Here is a 26,581-nt window from a genome sequence, read left to right as displayed (position 1 = left end):
AGGCCTTTGACCCAACAAGTCCACACTAACCCTTCGAAGAGTATCCCAACCAGACCCATTACCCTACGTTTCCCTTGACTAATGCACTTTACCTCCACATCCCTTAACACTATGGGCAATTTAGCATGGCCAATTCACCTAACCCGAACATCTTTGGACTGTGGGACGAAACCAGAGAACCTGGAAGAAACCCACACAGACATGGGGAGAATGTGCAAACTCCACACAGACAGTTGCCAGAGGCTGGAATTGAACCTGGGTCCATGGCGCTGTGAGACAGTGGTGCTAACCACTGAGCCACTGTACTGCCCCTTAGAATTAGAATCCTTACAGTATGGAAACAGGCCCTTCAGCCCAAAAAGTCCAAACTAACCCTCCAAAGAGTAATCCCCCCAGACCCATTCCCATACTCTATATTTACCCCTAACTAATAACCTACACTATGGGCAACTTAGCATGGTCAATTCACCTAACCTGCACATCTTTGGATTGTGGGAGGAAACCGTAGCACCCGGAGGAAACCCACATAGACACAGGGAGAGTGTGCAAACTCCACACAGAGTCACCTAGGCTGGAATCGAACCCAGGTTCCTGGCAGTGTGAGGCAGCACGGCTGCCTTATTAAGAATACCCCACATTGTGTTGTTAAATGGTATTATCATCAAAAAGTGTGGCGCCAGAAAAGCACAGCAGGTTAGGAACTTCTGGTGAAAGGCTTATACCTGAAACTTTGACTCTCCTGCTCTGCCTCACCTGCTGTGCTTTTCCACACTTTTCGACTCTGATTTCGAGCATCTGCAGTCCTCAGTGTCTCTAGGTAGTATTATTACCATATTACCATAGCAACTCAATACTTAGCATCCATGAGGCAGTGCAGAACACCAGAATTGTATTCCAATATGATCTCAATCTCAGGACTCGCCATATGCCCAACTCTATCATTACAATTAATGCAGAGGATCAACTTTGGTTCAATGTAGAATGTAGGAGGAAATTCCAAACATGCTAAAAAAAAGTGACAACGTGGTGAACTAGCTTCACAGAACTATCTATTCGGTGCACAGAAAAATGCAGGACAACTCCAACCTAATTACTATCACTAATGTAGTGGAAGGGGTAATCAGCAATGCTTGCCTAGCAATAGCCTGTTCAGAGGTAGAGTTTGGAGCCAGGGCCAGTCAGCTCCTAATATCATTACAAGTCTTGGTTCAAGCATGAACATAAAAGCGCTAAATTCTAGAGGTGAGTGACTGCCTTTGACATCTTGCCACTTTTTACCAAGAGTGACATCAATGAGACTCAGCAAAATTTGAGTCAATGGGAATCAAACAGAAAACTATGGTTTGAATCATACATACTGCAAAGATTGATTTTATGGTTGTTGGAGGACAATCATCTCAGCTTCAAGTCATCTCTGCAGATGTTCCTTAGAGTGTTATTCAATGCCCAACTATCTTCATCAGCTGTGATGACCCTTCATCATAAGGTTAGAAGTGGAGATATTGCCGTTGATTGCAGAATGTTCAGCATCATTTGTAACTCCTCAGATACTGAAGCAGTCCATTCCAAATGGAGCAAGAACTGGACAAAATCCAGGCTTGGGCTGACAAGTGCCAAATAACATTTACACAACTAAAGTGGCAGATAATAACTGTGTACAACAGGAAAATCTAACCATTGCCTCTTGACATTCAATAGTATTACCATCTCTGAATCCCCTGCTGTCCACATCCTGAGGCTTATTGTTGACCAGAAACTGAATTGGACTAGCCATATGTGGCTACAAGAACACTTCAGAGGCTAGAAATCTTACAACAGGTGAACTCACCTTCTAACTCCCCAAAGTCTGTCCACCATCGAGTCAGAAGAGTAATGGAATACTCCTCTCTTGACTGGATGAGTACAACTCCAATAACAGTTAAGGAGTTGAATGCCATCCAAGACAAAGCAACATGCTTGACTGCCACCGCATTCACAACATTGACTCCATCCATAACCTGTGCTCAGTAGCAACTATGCACCATCTGCAAGATACAGTGCAGCAATTCATCAAGACTCATTAGGCAGCATTTTCCAAACTTATACTATCGAGAAGGGCATGGACATAGATAAGCAGAAACACCATAACCTGCAGGATACCCAATAATGACTTCAAAATATATAGCCATTCCTTCAATGTCTGTAGGTCAAAATCCAGGTATTCTCTCCCTAATGGCATCGTGGGTCTTCCTACACCAAATGGATTGCAGCAGTTCAAAACGGCAGCTCAGCACCACATTTAAGGGCAAATTGGGATGGATAATAAATGCTGGTCCAGAGACTCCGACAACCCATTAATGAATTAAATGAGCACCTCAAATTTATCACCCAGCATTGATTGTTGTCAGCTCATTTTTACTTCTCAAATACATTCAGATGCTTGGCATGTAATTTTCTACAATGAAATAAATTGCAAAATTTGATTACCCCACAAGTTGAAATTCTTAATTTGGACCAGGAATATTTAATCCCATCAGTGTGATTACATTGAATTTTCTTTGGGTTTCAATCAAGCCTGAATGCAATAATGAACAATTTTGGCAAATCATTGAAAGAATGCTCCATTATAGAAAGAATCACCCTATACCATATTGCATTAGATACTAACTACTTCTCTGTAATAATCAGATAATGAATACATAATTTCATGCCATAAGCAACTAAGCTTCAATGTGGTAATACTGAACAATAAAGAAAGTTGTACAGAGGGTCATTGTCATGTTTTTGCATACTTTTTCACTCAAATAAATTATTTATGAATGATTTGTTTTGTATTTGTTTGAAGTAGTAACTTGCAGGTTTAAAGAAATGGTAAAATGTTAAACAGCTGCAGTCTCTGGGGAAGAATGGGGTCAAGATTTTAATTAGACCTTCATGCACTGAAGTTTGTTTTACTGGGGAATTCAACAATTAAATCCTCTCAAATGTCACAAAAAAATGTTTTGGGGATAATTCTGTGTAATATCAACGTAAGGGGTCAGATGAAAATATAATTGTGAGGAAAAAGATCAAAAAGTTTAAGTCAGAGACCTACAGGGAAATTTCTGACAAGAGAAAATGTCACTTTTCACTGCCTGTACAGGCAAAGCGAGTAAAGAGCTAACCATAAATTCAGCTACATGTAACTGCCACTTTGCAAGTTCACATTCTCATTTTAAAATACAGCAGTTTCAACATTACCAAGGTCTCAACTCTCTGAAGCATTTCAGACTGCCTACTGAAAGATTAAAGAACAGCATAGCTAGGGCTCTTGTGAAGGCCCAAGTTCAAGTTCCTCCAGAAGCATAACACACCTCAGCAGATTGATAAAAATTATCTAAAAAGACTTAGTTCTACAAAATAAAACACAAAAGGCACAGTTTAAAAACAGCACCTCAGATTACTAATGTAATTATGCAAGATATTGAGCAATGGAAGCATGTTCCTAAAATGAAACGCCTGACATATATTTTCAATGGAAATTAGCAGCATGATCAATTAAGACAGGTCTGAATTTTTTTTTAAAAAAGTCTCTTCCAAACAGCTGGCAGTGTTCAATGCTATTCTTAAATTCATTTTGCTTCAAATGTGACTTTTTTCAGTCATACCTCTGTCAACAAATGTTCTGAATCAGTACTGTAAAATAGAAGTTTGGTTACTGACTGTATGAAATTGGAGCTGTCTACTTGTTATTAAAAAAAACCATTGGTATAATATGTGAAGAAACCAACTAATTTAAAATTGAGCAATTGGCCAGGCTAAAAGGGTTCAATGCCTATTGTGTCAAGCTGATTGACCTCAGCCTTGTTGATACATCCTTGATTAATTGTGTGCAAGCTAATTCACCTTACAAATCAATATTCATTCAGTTGAAATAAAAATAGGCACATGAAAATGTTAGTCCTAAAAAGATTGAGGTTTTAAAAAATTTATATTGTTAGAATTTTATTTAGGCACTGAACTCTTTCCAATTTATAGCAAACAGCACTAGGATCTGTAATTGTGAAGGCTCAAAATGAAACACAGGCTAAAGTGAATTATAAACCATTTCTTTATGTTTGTTTCAACCTTGAGTACTCCTATGTAAAGGTGAACAAAGATTTGAACAACACATCTTCAGTAAGAAATATTTATTTAGCCTCATTTGTTTCATAACAATACATTTTCAATGCACTATGTACAGTGATCTTTTCATATCCTTGAGATAAAAGACTGTAATTTGTAGAACATTAACAAAAAGAACATTGATATTGCTGTCCAACAAAGTAAGTTTTATTCCATGAACTAAATCTCCCAACAGAGCACATAACTGACTGTGTTCCAATTCACACTCAAGGAAGCAGTGGTTGTGCCAATACTCAGGTTTGCAGTTTCTTTATTTCTTCTTCCAGCTCTTCCTTTGTGTACATATGAAATACTTTTGAAGGTTCCATTGTTGCAAGCTAGAAAATAATTAGCAGTTACTACACATCAGCAAACTATAGTGACTGCAACTACGAAAGTACTAAAAATGAACTGGGGTTACTATTCATGCAGTTTTTGTGGCGAAGCCTGTTACTGGAAAGCCTACAAAAAATACAATTCCAGCCTGCACCATTTTCTAACTTCATTATCAGAGAACATTTGCAATTTGATTTCTTTTTGCATTTCCACTGCATGAAGTCTCATCCTCTTCCCCACTGAGATGCAATGTCTGGCTCTTTGAGAAAATATTTGTTGCTCCAGTTGTCTGGTTCTCTTATATTTCATATCCTATTAGAACTCACACCAAATGAGTTATTGGCTCTTGGAAACTGGCAGCCCTCTGGTCCCTTGCCCAAATAGACCAACCTCACACTTTACACTTAAAAAGTGCAAACAAACCACTCGAGACTTTGGCACGTGCAAATGTGTCATCATGGGTATGAAACTCACCCAATAACACCAATCAAAAACTCCTTAAGAGTGGCCAGGGGAGGTGTCGGTATGATGGTGATGTCACCAGTTGACAAATGCAGAACTCTGGGCTAACATAAAGGGGAGAGGAGTTTTAATGCCACAATGGCAGTCATCATTAGAAACCAATCTGGGTCACCAATGACCTTTAAATAATTGCTTTGGGCAATAAATGCTGACATAGCCAAAGATGTCTATATCCTGTGAATGAATTAAAAATAAAAACAGGGGCTAGAGACTGGGTTGTCTCTCTTCTGCTTCCCAGTCCAGTGTAATGATGCAAATTAAAGCCAATTTTGCCATAAGTGAGACTTGTTTACACCCAAACAGGATATTCCTGTTTTGTTTTGCATTGGATACTGGTTGGAGGAATGTCAGATAACTCAGATGGAGACAATTCACTGTGAATGACAACAATAATTATTATTATTAATATTACCATATTAAGGGATTTCAACTTTGCCAACATTAATTAGGATAGTCATAACATAAAGGGTTGAATTTGGATTTCTTGAAATGGATTCAGGAGAGCTTTTTATGTCCACACATAGAAAGTCTGACAAGGGCGGCATGGTGGCTCAGTGGTCAGCACTGCTGCCTCACAGCACAAGGGACCTGGGTTCAATTTCCGCGTCGGGCAACTGCCTGTGTGGAGTTTGCACATTGTCCCCGTGTTTGCGTGGGTTTCCTCCGGGTGCTCCGGTTTCCTCCCACAGTCCAAAGATGTGCAGGTCAGGTGAATTGGCCATGCTAAATTGCCCGTAGTGTTAGGTGCATTAGTCAGGGGTGAATATAGGGGAATGGGTTGGTGTGGACTTGTTGGGCCAAAGGGCCTGTTCCACACTGTAGTGAATCTAATCTGATCTTAAAAGGGGACAAAGCACTGCTGGACCTAGTTCCAATGAACTAAGCCAGACAAATGTTTGAGGTGGCACTGTCGTAATAATTTAGAGATAGCGACCACAACACATTATGATTTAAGTTTGTTATGGAGAAGGAAGAAGATGGCCTGCAAAAAAAAGGTTTTCGATACTTGAGGGGATGGAAGTAAAATAGCGAATTTTGAGAAGATTTGTAGCTCAGGTTGAGGTTCTGGATGTAGGTTTGCTCGCTAACATGTTACCTAGTAGGGTGACGAAACATCTGGAAATGAACCTTCCAACTCAGAGCGCAAACCTACATCCATGGAAATAGAATATATTAAAGTGAGGTGGAATGTGGCCAAAGCTATTTGTCAGAGAATCTACAGAGCAATAGGGGCATTCAAAAAGGAAATTGGGAGCGTACACACCCAATGTGTTCCCTTTGGAATAAAATGTAGGAGCAACAAGCTCAGAGAACCATGCATGTCTGGAAATATTCAGGACAAGGAGGAAAAGAAAAGCTTTTAGCAGCTGCAAAGGGAGCAAAACAATTCAGGCCCTAGTAGAGTACAGGCTTTCCCCGGGTTACGAACGCCTGTACTTAGGAACCAACCTCCATAAAGTCGATTTAAAAAAAAAATCAAGTTACATACAATGGTTCATACTAATGAACGGATAGACTATTCTCTCAATTATAAATACTGTACTGTCGTTACATTTATTATTATTGTATTTAAGATATTTTAAGTAAAATATATCCTATATTCTAAGACAAACATTTGACTAATTGACACTAGATGTGAACCGTACGTAACTGTTCTGATTTACATACAAATTCAACTTACGAACAGAATTAAAAATGGAACTCGTTCATAACCCAGGGACTTCCTGTATAGAAATTTTGGAGGTTGGTAAACTTAAAGCAAATAGGAGGACAAAGAATGGGAATTAGAAAATCCTAAATTGTAAATTTAGTGAAATTTGATTAAATTTTGACGTGGCGATCAGGTGTGTAGATGAGAGCAGTGCAGTAGATGTATTTTGTATAGATTCCAGAAAAGCCTTTAGACAAGATTTCTCACGGGAGACTGACAAGAATGGTAAAAACACATGGAATCCAAGGTAACTTGGTAAGGTGGATACAGAATTTGCCTTGGTGGTAGAAGGCTGTTTGCATGATTGGAGGCAAATGTCCAGTACCAGAAGGATCTGTGCTGGGTTCCTCATTATTTGTGACATATAGAAATTATATCAATGAGAACTGTGGGAGGGCAGACATGCAAGTTTGGGGATAACACAAAGATTGGCTAGTTGATTATTAGTATGAAAGATGATCAATTGTTGAAGGATCAATAATGAGGGGCAGAAAGCCTTACAGCCTTTAAAATGTATGTGGATAAACACTTGAAATACTATAACATTCAAGGCTATGGGATAAGTGTTGGAAAGTGGGACTTGTGTTGCTAGGATGGGGCAAATGAGATGGACTAAAGGACTTCTTTTGTGCCATATGAGTCTCTGGCTATAACTTGCTGTGTTTAGATTTTACCCAAAACAGACCCAACAGGCAAGGTTGGGGAGTGATGTGATGGGACTGCAGGGTAAAATGGAAGAGATACAGCAAGAGGGATAGCTAGACATTTCCTTTCAGTGGGGAAATTAATTCTAGTCACACAGACTGCATTCAGATTTGTACTTTTGATCAGGGTAAAAGAGGGACGAGCAAAGAAATAAATTCAGATTCACAGAATGGTCACATAGCACTAGAGTTAATTCTACACATTACAATTTTCTGAATAGATTAATAATTATGCTAAGACTTGCCAACTTTCAGAAAAAAAAAGTAAAATTATCAAGCAAAACAGACAGGTCTGGTAAACTGGCTGACTCGTGGTGTTACCACTGGCAAAATCTGCATACCTCAATATTAGTAGCATTCAGTTTTTCTTCCATTACTTGTTTGAGGATAGTGAGTGCTGCATTCTTTGCTTCTTCTAATGTCATTGACTAGGAATTAAAAACATTCATTAAATGTACCACTAAAGGCGCCATTCTGCGGTTACACGATGAACCTACACAGCAAAACCCTTCGTCATAATGACATGACACCCTAAGAGGTCAAGGCCAAAAATACTAATGTTCAAAGCAATGCACATACTATATTCCAGTGTGTTCAAAGTAGCAAGGTAGTACCAAATGTTTGGATAGCAAAAACCTACTCTTTATACTCACATTCTATAGGATTGTTCAAATTCAACAGATTTCAAGGGCAACTATCATGCTGAATGCATCATCCAAATAATAGCCAGACTTATGGCTGAGTAGGTTGCATTTGTACTGAGATAGATATACTTTTAATGAGCAAGCGATTCAAAGGTTATGGAGATAAAGCAGGAAAAAATGGAGTTGAGAATCAACTATAATCTCAATGAATGGAAAAGCAGATTTGATGGGCTAATTGGCCTACATCTTGTGGTCTTAAATCCAAGCCAACATATTAAAATTTCTCCAAGATTAATGAGTCAATCAATAAATATTTCTACTGATTTAAATATTAACAAAATATAAACTTCCAATGGTTTCTCAAGACTGCAATCAATGGAAACAAATATTTCCCAAATGACTGCTTAGTGGCACTGTTTATTTCATATCACTATACAGATCCAGTGTTTCAAAACTGGCAACATTAAGGCTGATTTCATGGATTTTGGATCTTGCCTTGTTTTGGGTTGAATGGTTCAAGATCAGCAAGATGTGCCTCAGAGTTACCATGAAGCATGGGAAAAGACTCTCACACAATGCCAACACAACAGCTGGCTGAACAAGCTGGAAAAGCATTTTACTCTTGACAAGAGTAAATAAAAATTATGCATGGTACATTATATAAAAATAAGTCTAGTTTTCAGGCACTGCTGGCTTAATTGCTGAATGCAAAACACTATACCTGTACTCCCCAGTTTATCCATTAGTCTTAGTGGTGTCACAATAAGTAAAATATTTTCAGTCACTATACTAAGTGGATTTAATTGCTGATTGCATAACATCATCCTATGCGTACTAGTTCCTGTACCTTACGATAAACCTCCTGTAGGGAGCTCTGGGCACCCTCCGAAGCAGAGCCGATCGCTCTTGCATCACACTGTACAAAGGTGCCAGATGGATCCATGTGATACCTGCACATGAAATTATAATTGGGCTAATAATTACAATGATATAAACATTTAGCAGTGAAATAATTCGCACATTTTATCGGCACATTATAGGGTAGAATTCCACAGCCAATCTTGGACAATAGAATAAAGTTCACCAGCTCTGGATGAAGCTATGCCATTTGACTGCTTAATTGCAAAAATCTCAAGCTCCAGGCCAAGTCAAACAATAATTCAACTAAAGATGCTTCCTTATAACGTATGTTAAGTACATTTTACTTGAATATAGCATCCACTGTTAACAACTGTTGTAGCAAGGGATTGGCTTTGTGACACGGGATTAGCCGCTGTATAAAAAGGCAATTTTGGAATTCTACATATAACCACCAAAAGCTACTACTGCTCCTGCTCAAACATTGCTTAAAAGTATAAGAAAATTAACCTTTGCATTGAAATTGCAATAATGAGTTCAGCTGTAGCTATGTATAGACAGTCTTGCAGCAATTAATACTCCTGGTGTTACATCTAACATAACTGATCCACCATTACTTGCTGTACTTTCTATTTTAAATCTTTTTTCCAGGATACCATAGCGCTAAATGACAGTCAAAAAACCATTCTCCAACAAAACTTATACCATCAAACCAAATACTTAATTCATACAAACACAAAAAACATTTGTCACAAGTTTGAAATTAAAATTCAAAGTTTACAATATAGAGCCTATTTTACCCATTGTGACTGTATCAAAATTAGTCACACAGTCTCCTTCATTTGCCTCTCTGCATTGTATTTGTTCAGATATTCAGCCAATTTTGTCTTAAATGCCTTGATAATTCCACATTGCAAAGCATTTCAGGAAGACCATGGAAGAAAACTTTGATTAATTCATTTTCTCACATTTGATGAGGAATATAGTTGACAATGTCTAATCACAGCTTTCCCCATTAGAGGGGATTCGAGACTATCTTCTTCACCACTCCAATGGCACTGATTAAGTTCTCCCTCATTCTGTGATTTTACTGCACTTGGTTTCCAAAGCTACACAGTACTGCAACTACAAAAAAAAACATTTTCTTTGGCAACTATACTGCTTGAAATTTATATTCTTTGGCTATATTTAGGAAACGCCAAAGCCCATTATACTTGATAAAAAAATTAATCTATCTTCAATTGTATTGGAATTCCTACATCTCAAGAGTTATCCACAATCTTCAGTGTCTTTTCATTAACCCTGTCTTCACATTCCTGTTTCTTTCTTCCAAATATCAAACTGTTCTGACCCAGATTATTTGACCATCAGCAAAAGAGTAGCACATGCCACTACCCAGAGAAAGTTTGAGATTGCCAGTAACTTGGTGCTCATAGGCATCCTGCCCTCTACAGGTGCGCATGAACAGGGCTAGCAACAGTACATTTCTCCAAACATTTTATTTAATCCTTATCAAGCCTGCAGAATTTAAATCAAGAACTATAAATTAGATTTAGAGCAATAAAATTATATGTAATCAGCAAAGCAAAGAGAGGGAATAACAAAATTAAAGGAGAAAAAGGCTAGACACTGACGATAAAACGAATAATCATTTTAAAATAACTCCAACACTAAAAATTTCAAAGGAATGAAAATGACTCCACATTTGCCTTGGCGCTCCTGCAACTTCCTGACCTTGCTGACATTTTTGTTACGTTTTCCCCATGTCCTTTACTACCCTGACACAACCTAACTAACACCATACCTTACATTACTATGCTCTGAAAGCAATATTCAAAAAAGAAATTGTATTTGTGCAGATAGTGTTAAAGACACAAAGCACAGTACAAGTCTCAGTCAAGATATATAAATAATTTTAAAAATCCAGTTATAATTAAAAGATTACTTCAGTACAAGCAAAACTGTAGCAAATCTGTGCTTAAGGCTCTATAACTTGCAAGTAGAGACTATTATTATTGCTCAAACTCTCATGTTGTTCATTGAAATGTAGCGATGACCAGCCTTTTTGGTTACAAATATGATATGTATGTAAATTACACGTGCTTAATCACATGAACTTTCAGACCATCACATAATAATCAATTTGAATCCATTATGCACTCGATCAATTCCAATGTCCCAAACCCTGTTTAGACTTATAGCTGTTTCAAGTCATGAAGTACAGATGTGAAAATTCTTTATGTGGGCTGCACTCCACGATCATCCAAACCTTTTGTTATATCCCCAAATGCACATTTGCCATTGTGTAAAGCTTTGCTTTCAGCTGCTAACATTTCTCAGGCTTTTAACCTATATAAAACTTTCTCAAATCAATGTTAAATAGCATAAGTGTAATCTAACATTTTAAAATTGATTTGACACAATTTATTTAAACTCCATGTACGTCAAGTACAAACTCTGTAAAATGCCATCACCAACCAGATGTCAAAGCTGACCTGGAGTCAAATCAGAAACCAGTTCTGGGACTAAAGAATTTCACTTTCACACTGTCAACAAAACATGTAAACTGCAAAGTATATGGCAATTAAATCACAACTTCTGAAAGGCCAAATTCAGCATTCATTTCTGATGCTTCGAAAAGGTAATTTGAGTTTCATCACCTAACTTTATAGAAGCTAGTAGTCAATACACAGTAGAATAGTTAGAAGTGCAAAGTTAATTCAATTTTAGCTCTGAATTTTCAAACATGCACAATGTGCTCAGTGTCACAAAACACAGTCTTCCAGCTTAAATTTAAAGGTAGCTGCCTTGCTCTGACAATATTGTACAAGCTCGAATCAGGTTTACTTCTGCAATGGTTTCAGTAGAATTACAGCCACAGCTGTAATTTTATATAATCCCATGGTGTTGCAAAAAATAAATCATTAAGGTGGAGTACATGGATTTAAATTGAACAAGGCCAAATAACCTATCATTTCTACAGCTCCATTTTCAAAGTTATGCTATTAACCAGTTTGAAGGCACTAATCTGAATTTTTGCTTACAAATACAAATAAAAATATACTATTATAAAATTATGCAATGAAACTAAGAGCATGTCCTTTATAAAATCCTAATATAAAAGCTGTGTTTTCAGTTTAAGGATATAACGTGTGTGACATACCCCCATTGTGAAAATGTTATGATGGCAGAGGATTCTTGTAAGACTTGTGAAACAGAAGTGTTTCTTGAATTTTAGGAGTCCTCCATTTGATTTGAACCCAGTATTGGATACGATTACTTCATCGTTTTGTATATGTTAAGCTATAACCTGATCTCTCCGTTGCAGATAATCAATTACTGCAATGAAAAGCTCAGCAGTTACAAAACATGGACAGTGTAAAACATAGGCAATCTAGGTAATCAACCATATGATACATGCTTAAAATGGTACGCTTTGACATTGTTAAAGTACCCAAATGAATTACCATATAACATACACTTGAAAAAAGATTGGCATCAGATTACAATGCTCATTTGAAGAGCCAGTGCAGGTATGACAGACTAAATGGCCGTCTTTTGTTGTAATAATTCTGACTAAAATTATACTCACATCTGTGGTCCTTTTTCATCAATTCCTCCAAACAGTAATGCAACACCAAATGGTCGGCTCTGAAAATTTTTTAAATAAATAAAGTTTAAACATGCTTTCCTTCTAAGTACATAAACACCAAATGGTATATTGAGAAACGGTCTACCTTCCTCTATCCAAGAAACAAAGATAAATGAGTGACATAACAGCTAAACTGAGGTTTTTTTAGCAATCAAACAAAAAAAAATTGGGGCAAAGCAGGCAAGGCATTTTTGTCCTCCATGAAATGGAGTCACAGAGATGTACAGTACAGAAACAAGTCCTTTGGTACAACTCGTCCATACTGTTTAGATATCCTAAATTAATCTAGTCCCCTTTGTCAGCATTTGGCCCATATGCCAAGACCAGATTTCCAGTGATAATCAGTCTGCGGGGAAAGGATGATGCAAACATTTCCCTGCTGGGTAAACTCAACATGTCAGTTGGCTAATGGCTATCTGCACTGTGGATGCTGACCTTCAGAGACTGCTCAGTATGGAGAGTTCACCAGGATGGAGCTTCCTTTACATCACCTTCAGTGGCCAGGCTGTGGAAGGCTTCATGAGCCACCTCGAGTCATTGGCCAGCTAATGAACCTTCTGGCTCACATGGCCTTGGTTAAAGATGAAGGTGTGAGGGACATTGACAAACACCTCCTGAGAGCACTGTATCACACTCATACAAATATTTTTTTCTGAGGCTTGGTCTGGCTGGATTTTAGATGGGCCCAGATATTTAAATGACCAAGAAATTGCCTGAGCAATGTAGACTGAAATTGCACTTCTGGACAATATGGAATCCTTGACAGTTTCATGGGAACTGCCTGGGAAATTTCCTCATTTCTAGAGTCCTTTAAAATAGTCCATTAAAGTTGGAGAATTTGAAGGGCTCACGAAGCTTAATCGGTTCGAGAGAGAAAAAAAATTATTAAATATTGTACTCCCAATGCATCACAGACCCACAATAACAGACACTACCTCCACACCTATCCCCACCAACTACCCTGCCAATCAGTAACTTAACTAGCATCCTATCTATCTAGCGCACTACCATCCCACACTAACCATGCATTTCAACCCTTTCACAGAAACTGTCAAAGAGGCCAGTTGTGCTGCTAGGCATTTAAAATAAAATCACAGAATAAAGGCAGCGTGATTTCTACTAAGATTATCTTTCCTACTGGATTTGGGAATTCCTGGGAAGGTTCATAAAATTCCTAACTAGAAACCCCCAGTGCAAAAGATATCTAAAGTGAAGTGGGAAATTTTTAATCCAATCAGGGTCAGTAATAGGATTTCCAACTGTGATTGATATAACTGGATGGTATGATCTTATACAAATTACAGTATTTGCACTTCCAACTCAGTGACAGAAACACAAGTCAAGCACTGTATTTTGTCATAATGGAATTGAGGGTGGGAGGATGGGGGTGGAAGAGGGGACAGAGAGAGAGAGAGAGGAAGACAGAGATGAGAAAGATTGCTTGCAAGAAGCAAAATTGTGAAGATATCTTTAAAAGTAGCAACTGTATCTTAAAAGTGGTTTTATTTCAATTACTAAGTTTACGTTCAGATTGATGGTCAAGACCTGTTGATTTGATAAAATGACTTAAAAACAATATTGGCACTAATTTGACCTTCACATTTAGCTTTCATTTGTAAATACTGCAGCTTGATGTCAGTTTTATACAGTACCGAACTGCAAGGCCAGCAACTGCAGTTTAACCATCCCCTCAAAGGCACATTGCAGGCCATATACTTGTTTATTTAATGAGATTTTACCATTGCACCAGGATCTGCATCTTCTTCACCAAACTGCAAGGCCAGGTTAGAGACTGCCTGCGTCACACTCTCCACTGTCATATTTTCATTATAGGTAAACCAATGATTCTGAAGAAAAAGTATTATAATTTTAGTCAAATAATTTCAGAGTAATGTCATTCTCATACACATAGAGATTGTCAGTGAAATACAACATTCCTGGGGGATGCCTCGGAACATTTTACTATTGGTCATTTTCACAAACATTGAATACTGCAGACTGAACATCCACACAAAGTGACAGATACGCAGTGTGCACTTTTACTGTAGGAAGATTTTTCTTTTCCTTCTTTAAACCATAGATAAGTGACAATGAGATCCACATTGGTTGAAAAGGTATACGCCAAATCTTGCGTTAATAAATAAAATCACGATGTGTGTTAGTAAGCGAATTCACCATAGATAGGACATTACTGAGTACACAAGGACATTTTAACCTTTAAGGGAATACTAAAACATTTTTTTTCAGAAAAGACTTCAAAATAAAATAGATTGTAGAATGTACATGAATATGGAGGTTTGCTTGCAACCAGAACCTAAGCTACAAATCTTCTCAGAACTCGCTGTACATGAATATATTCAAAACACTGGCTTCAATCAACAAGACAATATAATGGATAAATAAGTACGGTAGGTTTTTGTTAAACAAATTCCTCTTTTGGGCTATCACAGGATCATACTGGCAATCCAGTGCGACTACATGTTGCACCTATGTACGCATGCATTTATTTATTTATGATGTAATGCATTCTAGCTGAAGCTTGCTCAAAGTGAACTGCAATAGAAAGCAATTTAAACATCAAAGCTTATATGCTGGAATGTTAGTTTTTCTAAGACTTCCTCTCGACTACTGGCAATTTATTTGTTTAAGCTATCTTGTTATAGTCATAACATTCTAAATAGCTACCAAAGACCTTTGATAAATGAACACTTCGCAGGTGTATGTAAATTGATTTTGCAATAAATGCTTACCAAGTTAAACACATTTCTGATAATTATGTCAGAAACAATATTAACCATCCTCAGTTATGACAAAAGATTATCAACATTAATTCTGTCCCTCATGACACAGACCTCTATCTTCCACTTTTATTAACATAAAACATCGTACTCATATTACAAAGTCACTTAACATTTAAATATAGGATAGACTTCATGGCAATGTAATTACATGAATTCTAATATTACCTGCGTTTCAACTCTTGCTTTGTCAATCAAGGTTTTGGCATCAGCTATTAATCCACTCATTGCACAACCTAACAACAAAATAATTAACAAGTAAGATAATACACTCCAAAAAGCTATACTGAATGGAATTTGAAATTTGAATTCAGTGGGAAGATACATTTTAAAAATATTTCTACATTTAACATGGTATTCTTAATTTATCAATACACACTGAAAAGTACAATTCAAACACTTTGCGCATTTTAACATGATACAGTACAAAATAGAATTTTTAAATATCACAAAAAGTGGGTGTCTTAAGAGGTGCTTTGTATACCATACATATCTGATCTTATTTTCTCCAAACCAAAATACTCTGTCTTTACAAGGATTAAGTTTTCCTTCCTTGCATTATAATTTTATTCTATGCATTTATCAAACGGATTTGATACTTTTGCAATCGATCTATTTAGTCCCACTACCTATCTCTTTTTTCAAATATTTCACTATTTTAAAAACAATTATTTGAAAATAACTCTACTTCCAAAACTATTTCTAATAGGGTATATCAAGCCTCAATAATTTTTGGCTTTAAAACTCCATCCAAACCCTCCTTTTATTGTATTGCTGATGCATTCCAGTTATCAACATGCAAAGTAGTGTACAATTTTTAAATTAAAAGTCTGTAACAGAAGACTCCAACAAAATAATCTCATATTCTTGTCTTTAAAGGGTTCTAAGAACATAACAGATTGTGATCTGTATACACAACCAGATCAGACACATTGTTCGTGACATACATATTAAAATGTTGTAAGGCCAGTACCAAACTCAATAGTTCTTTTTTGATTGTGGAGTATTTCCTCTGGGGGATGTTAATCTTCTTTGAAAAGTACCCAACTGGCAGTTCAATCCCATCCTCATCTACCTGTAGGAGTACAGCTCCAACTCCTATGTCACTAGCATCGATGGTGACTTTAGAAGATTTTGAAAAGGTGGTGTAGCTAAATCTGGTTTGGTGGTTAATATCGATTTCAAATGGTCGAATGCCTCCTAGCATTGTTCTGTCCACTGAAACTTTGTGTTCTTCTTCAGCAAATTGATGAACAGTGCCACAAGACTGCTGAAGTTTGGAACAAACTTCCAAGAGAATGCAAGGTTTGTGAAGAATCCGAGTCCTAAGAATCGAAGCACCTCTTTCTTTGAGGTTGGTCATAGACATTCCTCAATGACTTACGTCTTTGTGTTCCATGGGGTCAACCTGCCATGACCGATGTGTCCCAAGAACGTCAGCTCTGCTTTCGCGAATTCCATTTTATTTAAGTTTATCCCTAGTTTTGCTTCTCATAAGTCGTTCAAAGAGCTCTGCCAACTGTACCTTGTGATTTTTCCAAGACTTACTAAAGATCACTACATCGTCCAAATAGACTGCATAGTTTGTTTTCCCAGCCACAACTCTGTTCATAAGTCTTTGGAACGTGGCGGGTGTGTCCTTCATTCCAAAGGGCATCACTTTAAATTGATATAGCCCATTTGGGGTTACAAATGCAGAAATTTCTTTTGCTGTCTCTGATAAAGGTACCTGCCAGTAATCATGTATTAAGTACAACTTGACGATGTAACTGGCTTGTTCAACTTTCACAATACAGTCCTCCAAATTAGGAATTGAATAAAAGTCCGATTTTGTAATGACATAGACCTTCCAATAATCCATGCAGAATCGTTCAGTTGTGTCCGTTTTGGGAACTAAGATGATCGGTGAACTCCACTCACTCTGGTTTGGTTTGATGTCCTCGTCGAGCATGGCCTCCACCTCCATCTGGACCTGTCCAGCTTTGAAAGGATTAAGCCGATAGGGGCGCTGTTTTATCGGAGCAGTACTCCCTACATCTACTTCATGTACAATAGCATTAGTTCTCCCTATCTGATTCTTACATATGTCCTTATACTGCAGTAACAAATCTTTCAACTGTGTTCCATGCTCCTGAGACAGATAGCTTGCTAACTTATCCCACTCCTCAAAGACTTCTTCATTTTTTAATCTATTTTGAGGCACATCAAAATCCACATCATCTGGATTTGATCCTCACTCTGCAGGGCAATAACTAACACCTGTTTCTCCAATTCTTTCTCTGGAGTGTAATATGGTTTCAACATCTTCACATGACATACCCAATACCCTTTTTCCCCTATCTGGTATCTTTACTAAATAATTCACCTGACTTAACTTTTTCTCAATTTGATAGGGACCACTAAACCTGGCTTTGAAGGGATCTCCTATCACTGGTAACAGTACTAACACATCATTCCCTCAGGAAAGCGTCCAAGTCTCAGAACTTTTATCTGCCACCTGCTTCATTCTATACTGTGCCCTCTTTAAGTCCTGTTTAGCTAACTCACCTACTCAATTTAATCTGACCGTCACCTCCAATACATAATCTAAGTATGAGATCTCAGACTTTGGTCCTGTCAATTTTTCTTTAATTTCAAAGGGCCTCTCACTTCATGCCCGAATATTAACTCGAAGGGAGTTAACTGAGTAGATTCATTTGGGGCATCTCTAATGGCAAACAATGCGAATGGGATACCTTTACCTTTATCATTCCGGTAATGCTGACAGTATGCTCTCAACACGGTCTTCAATGTCTGATGCCACCTTTCTAAAGCTCCCTGGGATTCAGGCTGATACGCACTGGACTTAAGGTGCTATGTACCTAAGCTATCCATAACCCCGTTAACATTTGATTCTTGGTCCGATTGAATCTCTCTGGGTAGCCCATACCATGTGAAGAAAGCTACTAACTCCTCTCCAACCTTTTTTGCCTTGATACTCTAACGGAATTGCCTCCAGAAATCTGGTAGACACATCCATTGTGGCTAACAAGTACTGGTTCCCACTTTTAATTCTCAGGAGGGGACCTACACAATCAATTATAACCTGCGTAATCCTGTAGCTCTCAAAATTATAACTTCTTATCCTTCTTCCCCTGTTCTTTCTGAGTAAACTTTACCCACACAGCCAAATTCTTTGTGGAGATCAGGTACTAACTCCATATCCAGTCCCTGCCTAGGCTGTGCACTCTCCTGCAGCTCCTCAGTTCTTCTTGGGCTCTCCTTTACTACCTTCATTAATGCCACTGGTTTAGCTTCTTTTATGACATCTTTTCCCACAGTGTCTTTCTTTAACGACCAGCACTGTGACTTTACGTGTCCCACTTTACCACAGTGGAAACACTTAAGGCCTTTCTCCTTTTTGGAGTTCTTTTTTAACCTGTGGTAAATTCTTACCAGTGCTCTCTACTCTTGGTTTCGTAGCGTAGGATCTCCCCTTCTCCCAACTTCTATCCCTCACAGGACACAACTCTGGCCGGAAGCTTGTCTCATGCACCAACATGTATTCACCTGCTAATTCTGCTGCCCTTCTCACTTCCTGAAATTTCTGTTCCTCCACGTGAACTCTTACCATCTCTGGAAGTGAGTTTTTAAACTCCTCCAGCAGAATAATCTCTCGCAGAGCCTCAAAGGTCTAATCTATTTTTAAAGCACGCATCCATCGATCAAAATGACTATGTTTAATTCTTTCAAACTCACCGTAAGCCTGACATGGTTCCTTCTTTGAGTTTCTGAACCATTGTCTATATGCTTCTGGTACCAGTTCATAACCATTTAAAATGGCTTGTTTAACCTCTTCATAATCTCTTGACTCCTCATCTGACAGCGTGGCAAATACCTCACTCGCTCTGCCTAACAGTTTCGTCTGAACTAGCATTACCTATAAATCCTCGAACCACTCCATCTGCCTAGCCAACCTTTCAAAGTGCAATAAAGAAAGGTTCAACATTTTTCTCATCAAAACGTGGCAAAGTTTTAACATATTAGTGTGTATCACTACGTTCTCTTTTAATCTCCATCCTGTTAACTTGGCTTTGCTGACTATGTCACAACTTCTCAAGTTCAAATTCTCTCTCTTCTTGCTCAGCTAAGAACTTTCTGTCTCTTTCTATTTCCTCTCTCTCTTTGCTCAGCTAAGAATCATCTCTCTCTCTCTCAGTTTATCTTCTAACTCCATTTTCCTCGATTGTAATTTACGTTTTTCTACCTCTATTGCACTTGTCTGTTGCTCTGACACACTGAAGTATTTGAGTAAACCCCTTACAATTTCAGCTTTACTTCTGTCCTCAGTTAAACTCAAATCTAATTTCTTTGCTAATTCTAAACGTATGGCCTTTTTCTTTCCTTCTAAATTTTCTTGGCAAATTTGAGAATCATCTTCAAATCCCAGAAGGTCTCTAGCAACTTTAGGAACCATTTCTCTCACTTTTAATTTAATCAACCACAAATCACCCAAAGTAAACGAATTGCCTCACCTACGGTACTTAAAGGTCTAGAACACTAACCTGCAAGTATTTAAATCTGCTGGGACTTTTCGTACCCAAAATCTATTCAAATCTGTCTAAACAAGTACACACCCCTAAACTGTTATGACATGGGGTTATATTGTCTCTTGTTCAGAACACTTGGTGCTGTCAGGTAGTTCTGGTAGCTTTTAACTCTCAAAAAGGTATAGCACACTTCTACACCTTTATAACAGAATAATCTTCCCAATTTCGTGCATTCTACAGCGTGCGATTCCAATGTGTTATGGTGATGTTGCATTTGTTTAGGGAGGCTTTCACAGTGCCCTTGTATGGTTTCCTCTACCCTCTTCTTAATCATTTACTATTGTGAAACTCAGATGAGCACTTGTTTAGGGAGTCCTGTCTCAGACATGCAGACAACATTTCCAACCAATTATAGCTGATTGAGAGTCCAATATCTCAGTACTGTGGACACTGGTTGTAAGATGATGCTCATGTTTACATGCCTACCCTGCTAGCAGATAGGTAGAATTTTGTGAAGGCAGTGCAAGTGATAACTCTCTGGGGACTTGAGGTATCTGCTGTAAATGGTCCATGCTTCTGATGCATAAAGGAGAGTGGAGACCATGGCTGCTCTGTAGACTACTAGCTTGATGTTGGGCTGGAGGTCTCAGGTCTTTAAACACACTGTTCCTCAGGCATCAGGACACTACACTGACGCATTGTAGTCAATGGCAGATTTCATCAATGCCTGCTTGCACGGAGAAGAGGCTCCCAAGGAAATGATTCTCATTGCCCAGGTGACTAACTGTCGATTTTGCTGGGCAGCGGCAGTGTTGTGTTGCAACAATAGCTGATGAGAACATTTGCTTCTCAAGTGTTTATACGAAGACCTGTTTTCTCATACACCTCAGTGAATGCAGCCTCCAAGTGTGCATGCACACAGGCCTTATTGGCGTAATGCACCTCGATGACAGAATTTGGAATGGTCTTGGCTCTGACCTGAAGGTGAAAGGTGAACTGTTGCCTGCTCATCCTGCAGGTTAGCTCCACTCCAATGTTTCGTGGAGATGGGGTGGAGTGTTGTGGTGAGGAAAATGGAGAAGAATGTTGGTGTGATGACACAGTCCTGGGTTTTATTGATATTGAGTCTGTGGTGGACCCATTCTTTGGAGAGGATCATGTCATTATGAAGCAAGGGGAGAATGATGGCACTACCACCTGATGAAGGAGCAGTGCTCTGAAAGCTAATCCTTCCAAATAAACCTGTTGGACTATAACCTGGTGTTGTGCGATTTTTAACTTTGTACACTCCAGTCCAATAACAGCACCTCCAAATCGAGAATGGTGGTGAATTTCTGCGGGCAGCCAAAATTCCACAATCCCTTGGGACTTAAGAGTCTAAGGTCTTTATGAGGTCAAAGGTGACCATGTACAGAGATTAGTGCTGTTCCCTGTACTTTTTCTAAATTTGTCACATCCTGAAAATCATGTCTATTGTGCCTCTTGCCTTGGGTGGAGCTCTTCAGCCAGTTGGAGGCAGTGGTTCAGGAGGATTCTCAATTATCTCTCCATAGCAGACAGTAGGGAAATCCCTCTAATTTTCACGGTTAGACCTGTACCCTTTCTTGAAGATGGTTACAACAACGGCACCACCCAGCAGTCTCTTCCTTCCAGACAAAGGTGATGTGGTCATGGGTTTACGTCATGAGTGAATAAATGGTGAGTGGAAAGAGTGAGCAGACTCATCATAACGTGCATGGCTTCTTCGGTTCCAAAACCATCTACAAAGTACCCAAGCACCAACCAAACTGAGAGCCAGAAAATGGTGAATCGTTCAAAGACTGAGAGATAGTCAACACCTACTGGAGAAACTCTTTTGAGGATCTCCATAACCAAGATACAGCTTTCAACGCAAGCACTCTCAACATTATCCTGCAACACACCGTCCACCATCAACTCAGCGCACCTTCAAACTGCAGAGAGGTTGAAAAAGCCACTCAACAGCTGAAAAACAACAAAGGTTCCTGAACAAATGGAATCAAAGTTACTATTACACTCATTATTCAAAATTTCAGAATAAAAGGTTCAATAATCAAACGTACTAACCTATGTGTGCATCAATTTCAACAATTTTCTCAATGCTGCTGGGTTCCATCAGAGGTGAAGTGATTCTCTTCTCAACTGCAAGAACAACACCCTCAGATGTCTGGATTCCAATTGCTGTGGAGCCCAACTACAGAAAGGAAAATAACATTAGTTAAATTTTGACTACTTACTAACTAACATTAAAAAAATGCAGAAAACAAACTAAAAAATAATTCGATTTCTTAACTAGAACAGAAAATGCTCAAATCCCCAACTATACTGGGTTGTCCAAAAAAGTTGGTTTGGTTTCAAGCTCATTTACAGAATACTTTTGATGTAAAGTGCCTACTCAGAGACACAAAATTTTGGATACTGATGAATATGCTGTTTTTGCAACCTTTTCTGTTGATACTTCAAATTTCCTGCTCTGACATTTCCATCCTCCAGTCCATCCACCGATCCTTTAATATCTGAACACCTAGCTAGCCTGTTTCACCATTCAATTAGAATACTCATCTGAAGAATGAGCAAGCTTGTGGTGGCACCCAACAGCACAGAACTTCAGTTCCACGTTGGCAAGGAGATCTATGTTGACAGCACAGTTGACACCAAAATTAGAGGTGTAGCGGATAGCTAAGGTTACCTCGGAGAAGAACAGGACCTTGATCATATTGGCCAATGGCTTGAGTGGCAGATGGAGTTTTAATTTAGATAAATCTGAGGTGCTGCATGGTAAAGTCATAGGGAGTGTTGCTGAACAAAGAGACCATGGAGTGCAGGTTCATAGTTTCTGAAAGTAGAGTTGCAGATTGGCAGGATAGTGAAAAAGGCATTTGGTATGCTTGCTTTTATTAATTAATGCATTAAGTATAGGAATTGGGAGGTTATGTTGTTGCTGTACAGGATATTGTTTAGGCCACTTTTGGAATACTGCATTCAATGCTGGTCTCCCTTCTATTGGAAACATGTTGTACAACTTGAAAGGGTTCAGAAAAGATTTACAAGGATGTTGTCAGGGTTGGAGAGTTTGAGCCATAGGGAGAAGTTGTATAGGCTGGGGCTTTTTTCCCTGAAGCATCGGAGGCTGAAGGGTGACCTTATAGAGGTTTATAACGGCATGAGAAGGCACATTTAGGGTGTTTAGACAAGGTCTTTACCCTGGGATGGGGAAGTCAAAAACTAGAGGGCATAGGTTCAGGGTGAGAGGTGAAAAGATTTAAAAGACATCTAAGGGGCAACTTTATCACACAAAGGGTGGTGTGTGTATGGAATGAGCTGCGAGAGGAAGTGGTGGAGGCTGATACAATTACAACATTTAAAAGGCGTCTGGATAGGTATATGAATAGGAAGAGTTTAGAGGGATATGGGCCAAAAGCTGGCAAATGGGACTAGATTGATTCAGGATACCTGGTCGGCACGGACATTACCAAAGGGAATTTTCAGATAAGTTTAAACTAAACAAAAAGAGGCCATAGGAGGGATAACTCAAAGCCTGGTCAAAGAAGTTGCGGGGAATGGGACTATTTACTTAAGTTACTCTCTTCCTTCTTACACTTTTGCAAGAATGCACTTGGTTTTCATATTCTATGCTAGTGTCCTTTTATATTCTAATCAACTTTGTAGTGGCACTAGGTTGCTTTATTAAATCTAAAAACGCTGATAAAGACATTCTGCAAATTTATCTTCCAGGTTATGTTTGCCAGATTGTATTACAATTCTTTACAATGTTATGAGCCCATTCTTTTACTCTAGTACACTATTTAACCTTCTTATTAAGCCAAAGATGTGTCTCTCCATGGATTTTTTTTGTTTTTTCAATAGAACATATTCTGTTATCAAACAATTGAATGGTTTTAAAAAAATATTTTCAGTTTATTTTTACTGCAAAACCTTTTAATCTGTTTATCCAATCAATCTCAGACAATCTCATACCCATGTAACTAGTTTCAACTTTCAGACTCTCATTTGCAAATGAAAGTTTTCCACACTGTAAGTAATCTAAAAAAAATTTCAAACTTAATGTAGAATTCGTTGTATTATGATCACTGTTCCACAGTATATATTTACTATGGATCAGTCGCAATCATATTGAATAGCAGAGTTTAAATGTGCTTAACCTGCTCCAATTTTCTATATTTTGATGGCATCACTAATTAAGCCTGCCTAACTGCACAATAGTACCTCCAAAGTCATTTCATTTTGTTGATTCCACAAACACATTGTTCCAGGAAATGGTCATAAAAACATTTTACACTCTTTCAGGCCACTTTACCAACTTGATTGATCTAGTCTATTTGCAAATTCAAGTCTCTTACTACTATTACACTGCCTTTGTTACAAGCGCTAATAATTTTTGTTTAATGCTCTGTCCAGCTGTTGAACTAGTGATAGGGAAGCCAATAAAAGTAGCCCTAGCAACATTTTCTGACTCGTGTCATTCTTAATCACCATTCATTGTTTTACTTTCTGAACATTAATAAAAAATTATCTTGACTCCGTCAGATCTGTCATGCCTACTTTTATATCTGCCTATCTTTCAAACCATTGGGAAATAACCATTTCAGAGTACAATGTTGGTTAACTTGTAACCATATCTCTATAAAAGGCAGAGATCTCTTCTTGTACCTCTAGTTCATGTATAATATTTCAGATACATTCAGATAAAGTGACTTTGTTTCTTTTTAAATTAGGCCGTAAATATCAGAAATGTCATTTCTAGGTGGCACAAATAGCAGGTTTTCAATAGAGGATGCCTCATGCAACAGGAGGTGGCTCATTGCTTCTCTGACTTCAGGTGGGGTAAGTATATGAGGGGAAAACAGATGCAGTAGCCCAAGCCCTGGGAAAGGCCTCTCATTGTGCAGCACAGCAACTAGAGAGAGCCGAGACCACAGGTGGCAGTGAGACAAGCAGTGGCGCTGGTGCTTCAGCTACTGTCACAAGCTGCACATGCATTGGGACCATTTTGATGTCACAGATAACCATTTTTATTAGTATTCCCTGCATGATTTTTTAGTCTCCAATGTAAGACCACTTTAAAACTCCCTATCCCTTCTTGTCACATCCAGCTTGTCTGTAGTACATGGATGCACATTTATCTTTGGATGTCTAAATCTCCCTTCACGTCAACCATCCTCCCTCTCTATTACAGAGTCATAGAGGTGTACAGCATTGAAACACCCTTCAATCTAACTCGTCCATGCTGACCAGATATCCTAAATTGATCTAATCTCATTTGCCAGCACTTGGCTCATCTCTCTCTAAACCCTGCCTATTCATGTAGCTATACAGATGCCTTTTAAATGTTGTAATTGTACCAGCCTCCACCACTTCCTTTGACCACACATTCCGTACAAGCAGCACCTTTTGCATGAAAAAGTTGCTCTTTAAGTGCCTTTTAAATTTTTCCCCTCTCACCCTAAACCTACAGCCTCTAGTTCTGGACTCCCCCAAGTCAGAGAAAAGATCTAGCCTTTTTACCCTATCCATGTCCCTCATGATTTTATAAACCTCTATAAGGTCACGCCTCCATTCCCTATTAAAAATATAATTTTAACTATCTCACCCTTTCAATATAAGGCTGCGTTACAGTTAACACTTTATTAAAGTACCTTAATAGCTTCTATGGCATATTCGACCTGGAATAACCGGCCTTCTGGTGAGAATGTATTCACGCCTCTGAAAGTGAAACCAAAACGGATCATCGAATACAAAATCTTTTAAAATATATTTATTATCCATGATTTACTCTAAAAGTAAAATTAAAAAGAACACAGAGTGATTCTTCGTGAAGTTATTTCAGTAAAACTCAGTATTAAAACCAATTTGGAAACAGCAGAGAGGCCTTGCTTTAAAATGACAAAGCAGAAGCACAAGAGCTGCACGAACCTGTCGTACTCAGATCTAATTATAAACATTTTTGGCGAAACTTTTGTTTTAGATCCAGGAACAGCGAGATTAGGAAAAAAAAACTAATTTAAAATAGAGACTAAAATAAAACAAATCAAAGCTTCCCCGGGACTTCTGTGACTTGACTTTAATTCAGTCAAAGGCGGCGAACGAGCGACTACAGCCCTATCGGACATGCGCTGACCAACCCCAGCTCCTATTGGCTACCTTCCGGGCCGGTGACGTTGCACTACTATTCCACTTTGGATTGGATAATATTCCCGTCAGTTTGCCTCCCTGACCGCTCGTTCGTTATGTTTCGAGCCTTTCCATTGGCTGTTATCCGTGACTACTACCCCTCGGGCTTGTCCATTGGCTGACTCTCAGTCCGTTTTCATTCCTGGCCTCCCATTGGTCACTGCTCCTGCCATTACCTTTATGGCCTTTCTATTGATCAATCTCCCTGTCCATTATCACCTTGGCATTCTTTTGGTTGTTTTGCCAGTATATCATCTTATTGACATTCCTATTGGTCACTGTCCTTGTCCGTTAGCTTTAGGCCTTCCCATTGGCTGTTGTCCTTGTCGGTTACCTGTTAGTCCTTCCCATTGCTTATTATCCCTGTCCGTTATCTTTTCTCATTACTATTGGTCGCGGTCACTGTCCGTTATCTCTTAGGCCTTCCCATTGGTTGCCACCCCTGTCTGTTATCTTTTGTGCCTTCCCAATGGCAGCTGTCACGGTGAGTTATTT

The 26,581-nt window shown here is 38.5% G+C and overlaps 1 protein-coding gene across 1 annotated transcript; it reads right to left on the bottom strand.

The window, feature by feature from the left end:
• Positions 1 to 4,133: 4,133 nt before the first annotated feature.
• On the bottom strand, positions 4,134 to 26,031 carry psma5 (proteasome 20S subunit alpha 5). Its single transcript, XM_072563680.1, has 9 exons — positions 25,829 to 26,031; positions 25,552 to 25,618; positions 21,962 to 22,088; positions 15,516 to 15,583; positions 14,289 to 14,396; positions 12,490 to 12,548; positions 8,887 to 8,989; positions 7,737 to 7,823; positions 4,134 to 4,460 (listed from the first exon to the last, which is right to left on the bottom strand). Exons 1-9 carry the CDS (start codon positions 25,855 to 25,857, stop codon positions 4,377 to 4,379), a joined length of 732 nt encoding a protein of 243 aa, XP_072419781.1. The 5' UTR covers positions 25,858 to 26,031; the 3' UTR covers positions 4,134 to 4,376.
• Between the last annotated feature and the right edge of the window lie 550 nt (positions 26,032 to 26,581).

The sequence above is a fragment of the Chiloscyllium punctatum genome, chromosome 45 (genome assembly GCF_047496795.1).
Source record: "Chiloscyllium punctatum isolate Juve2018m chromosome 45, sChiPun1.3, whole genome shotgun sequence".
NCBI classification, from domain to species: domain Eukaryota; kingdom Metazoa; phylum Chordata; class Chondrichthyes; order Orectolobiformes; family Hemiscylliidae; genus Chiloscyllium; species Chiloscyllium punctatum.
The sequence above is the reverse complement of the archived record's forward strand: the minus strand, read 5'-3'. Positions and strand labels throughout refer to the sequence as shown.

What these genes read in the sequence shown, in the direction of transcription:
- psma5 (XM_072563680.1), bottom strand. Translation starts at nt 25,857, where the DNA reads ATGTTTATAATTAGATCTGAGTACGACAG. An exon ending in AAGCAAGAGTTGAAACGCAG is followed by an intron (nt 14,397 to 15,515) that starts GTAATATTAGAA and finishes CTTTTTCTTCAG; the next exon opens with AATCATTGGTTTACCTATAA. An exon ending in TACAGGAGGTTTATCGTAAG is followed by an intron (nt 7,824 to 8,886) that starts GTACAGGAACTA and finishes TTTAATTCCTAG; the next exon opens with TCAATGACATTAGAAGAAGC.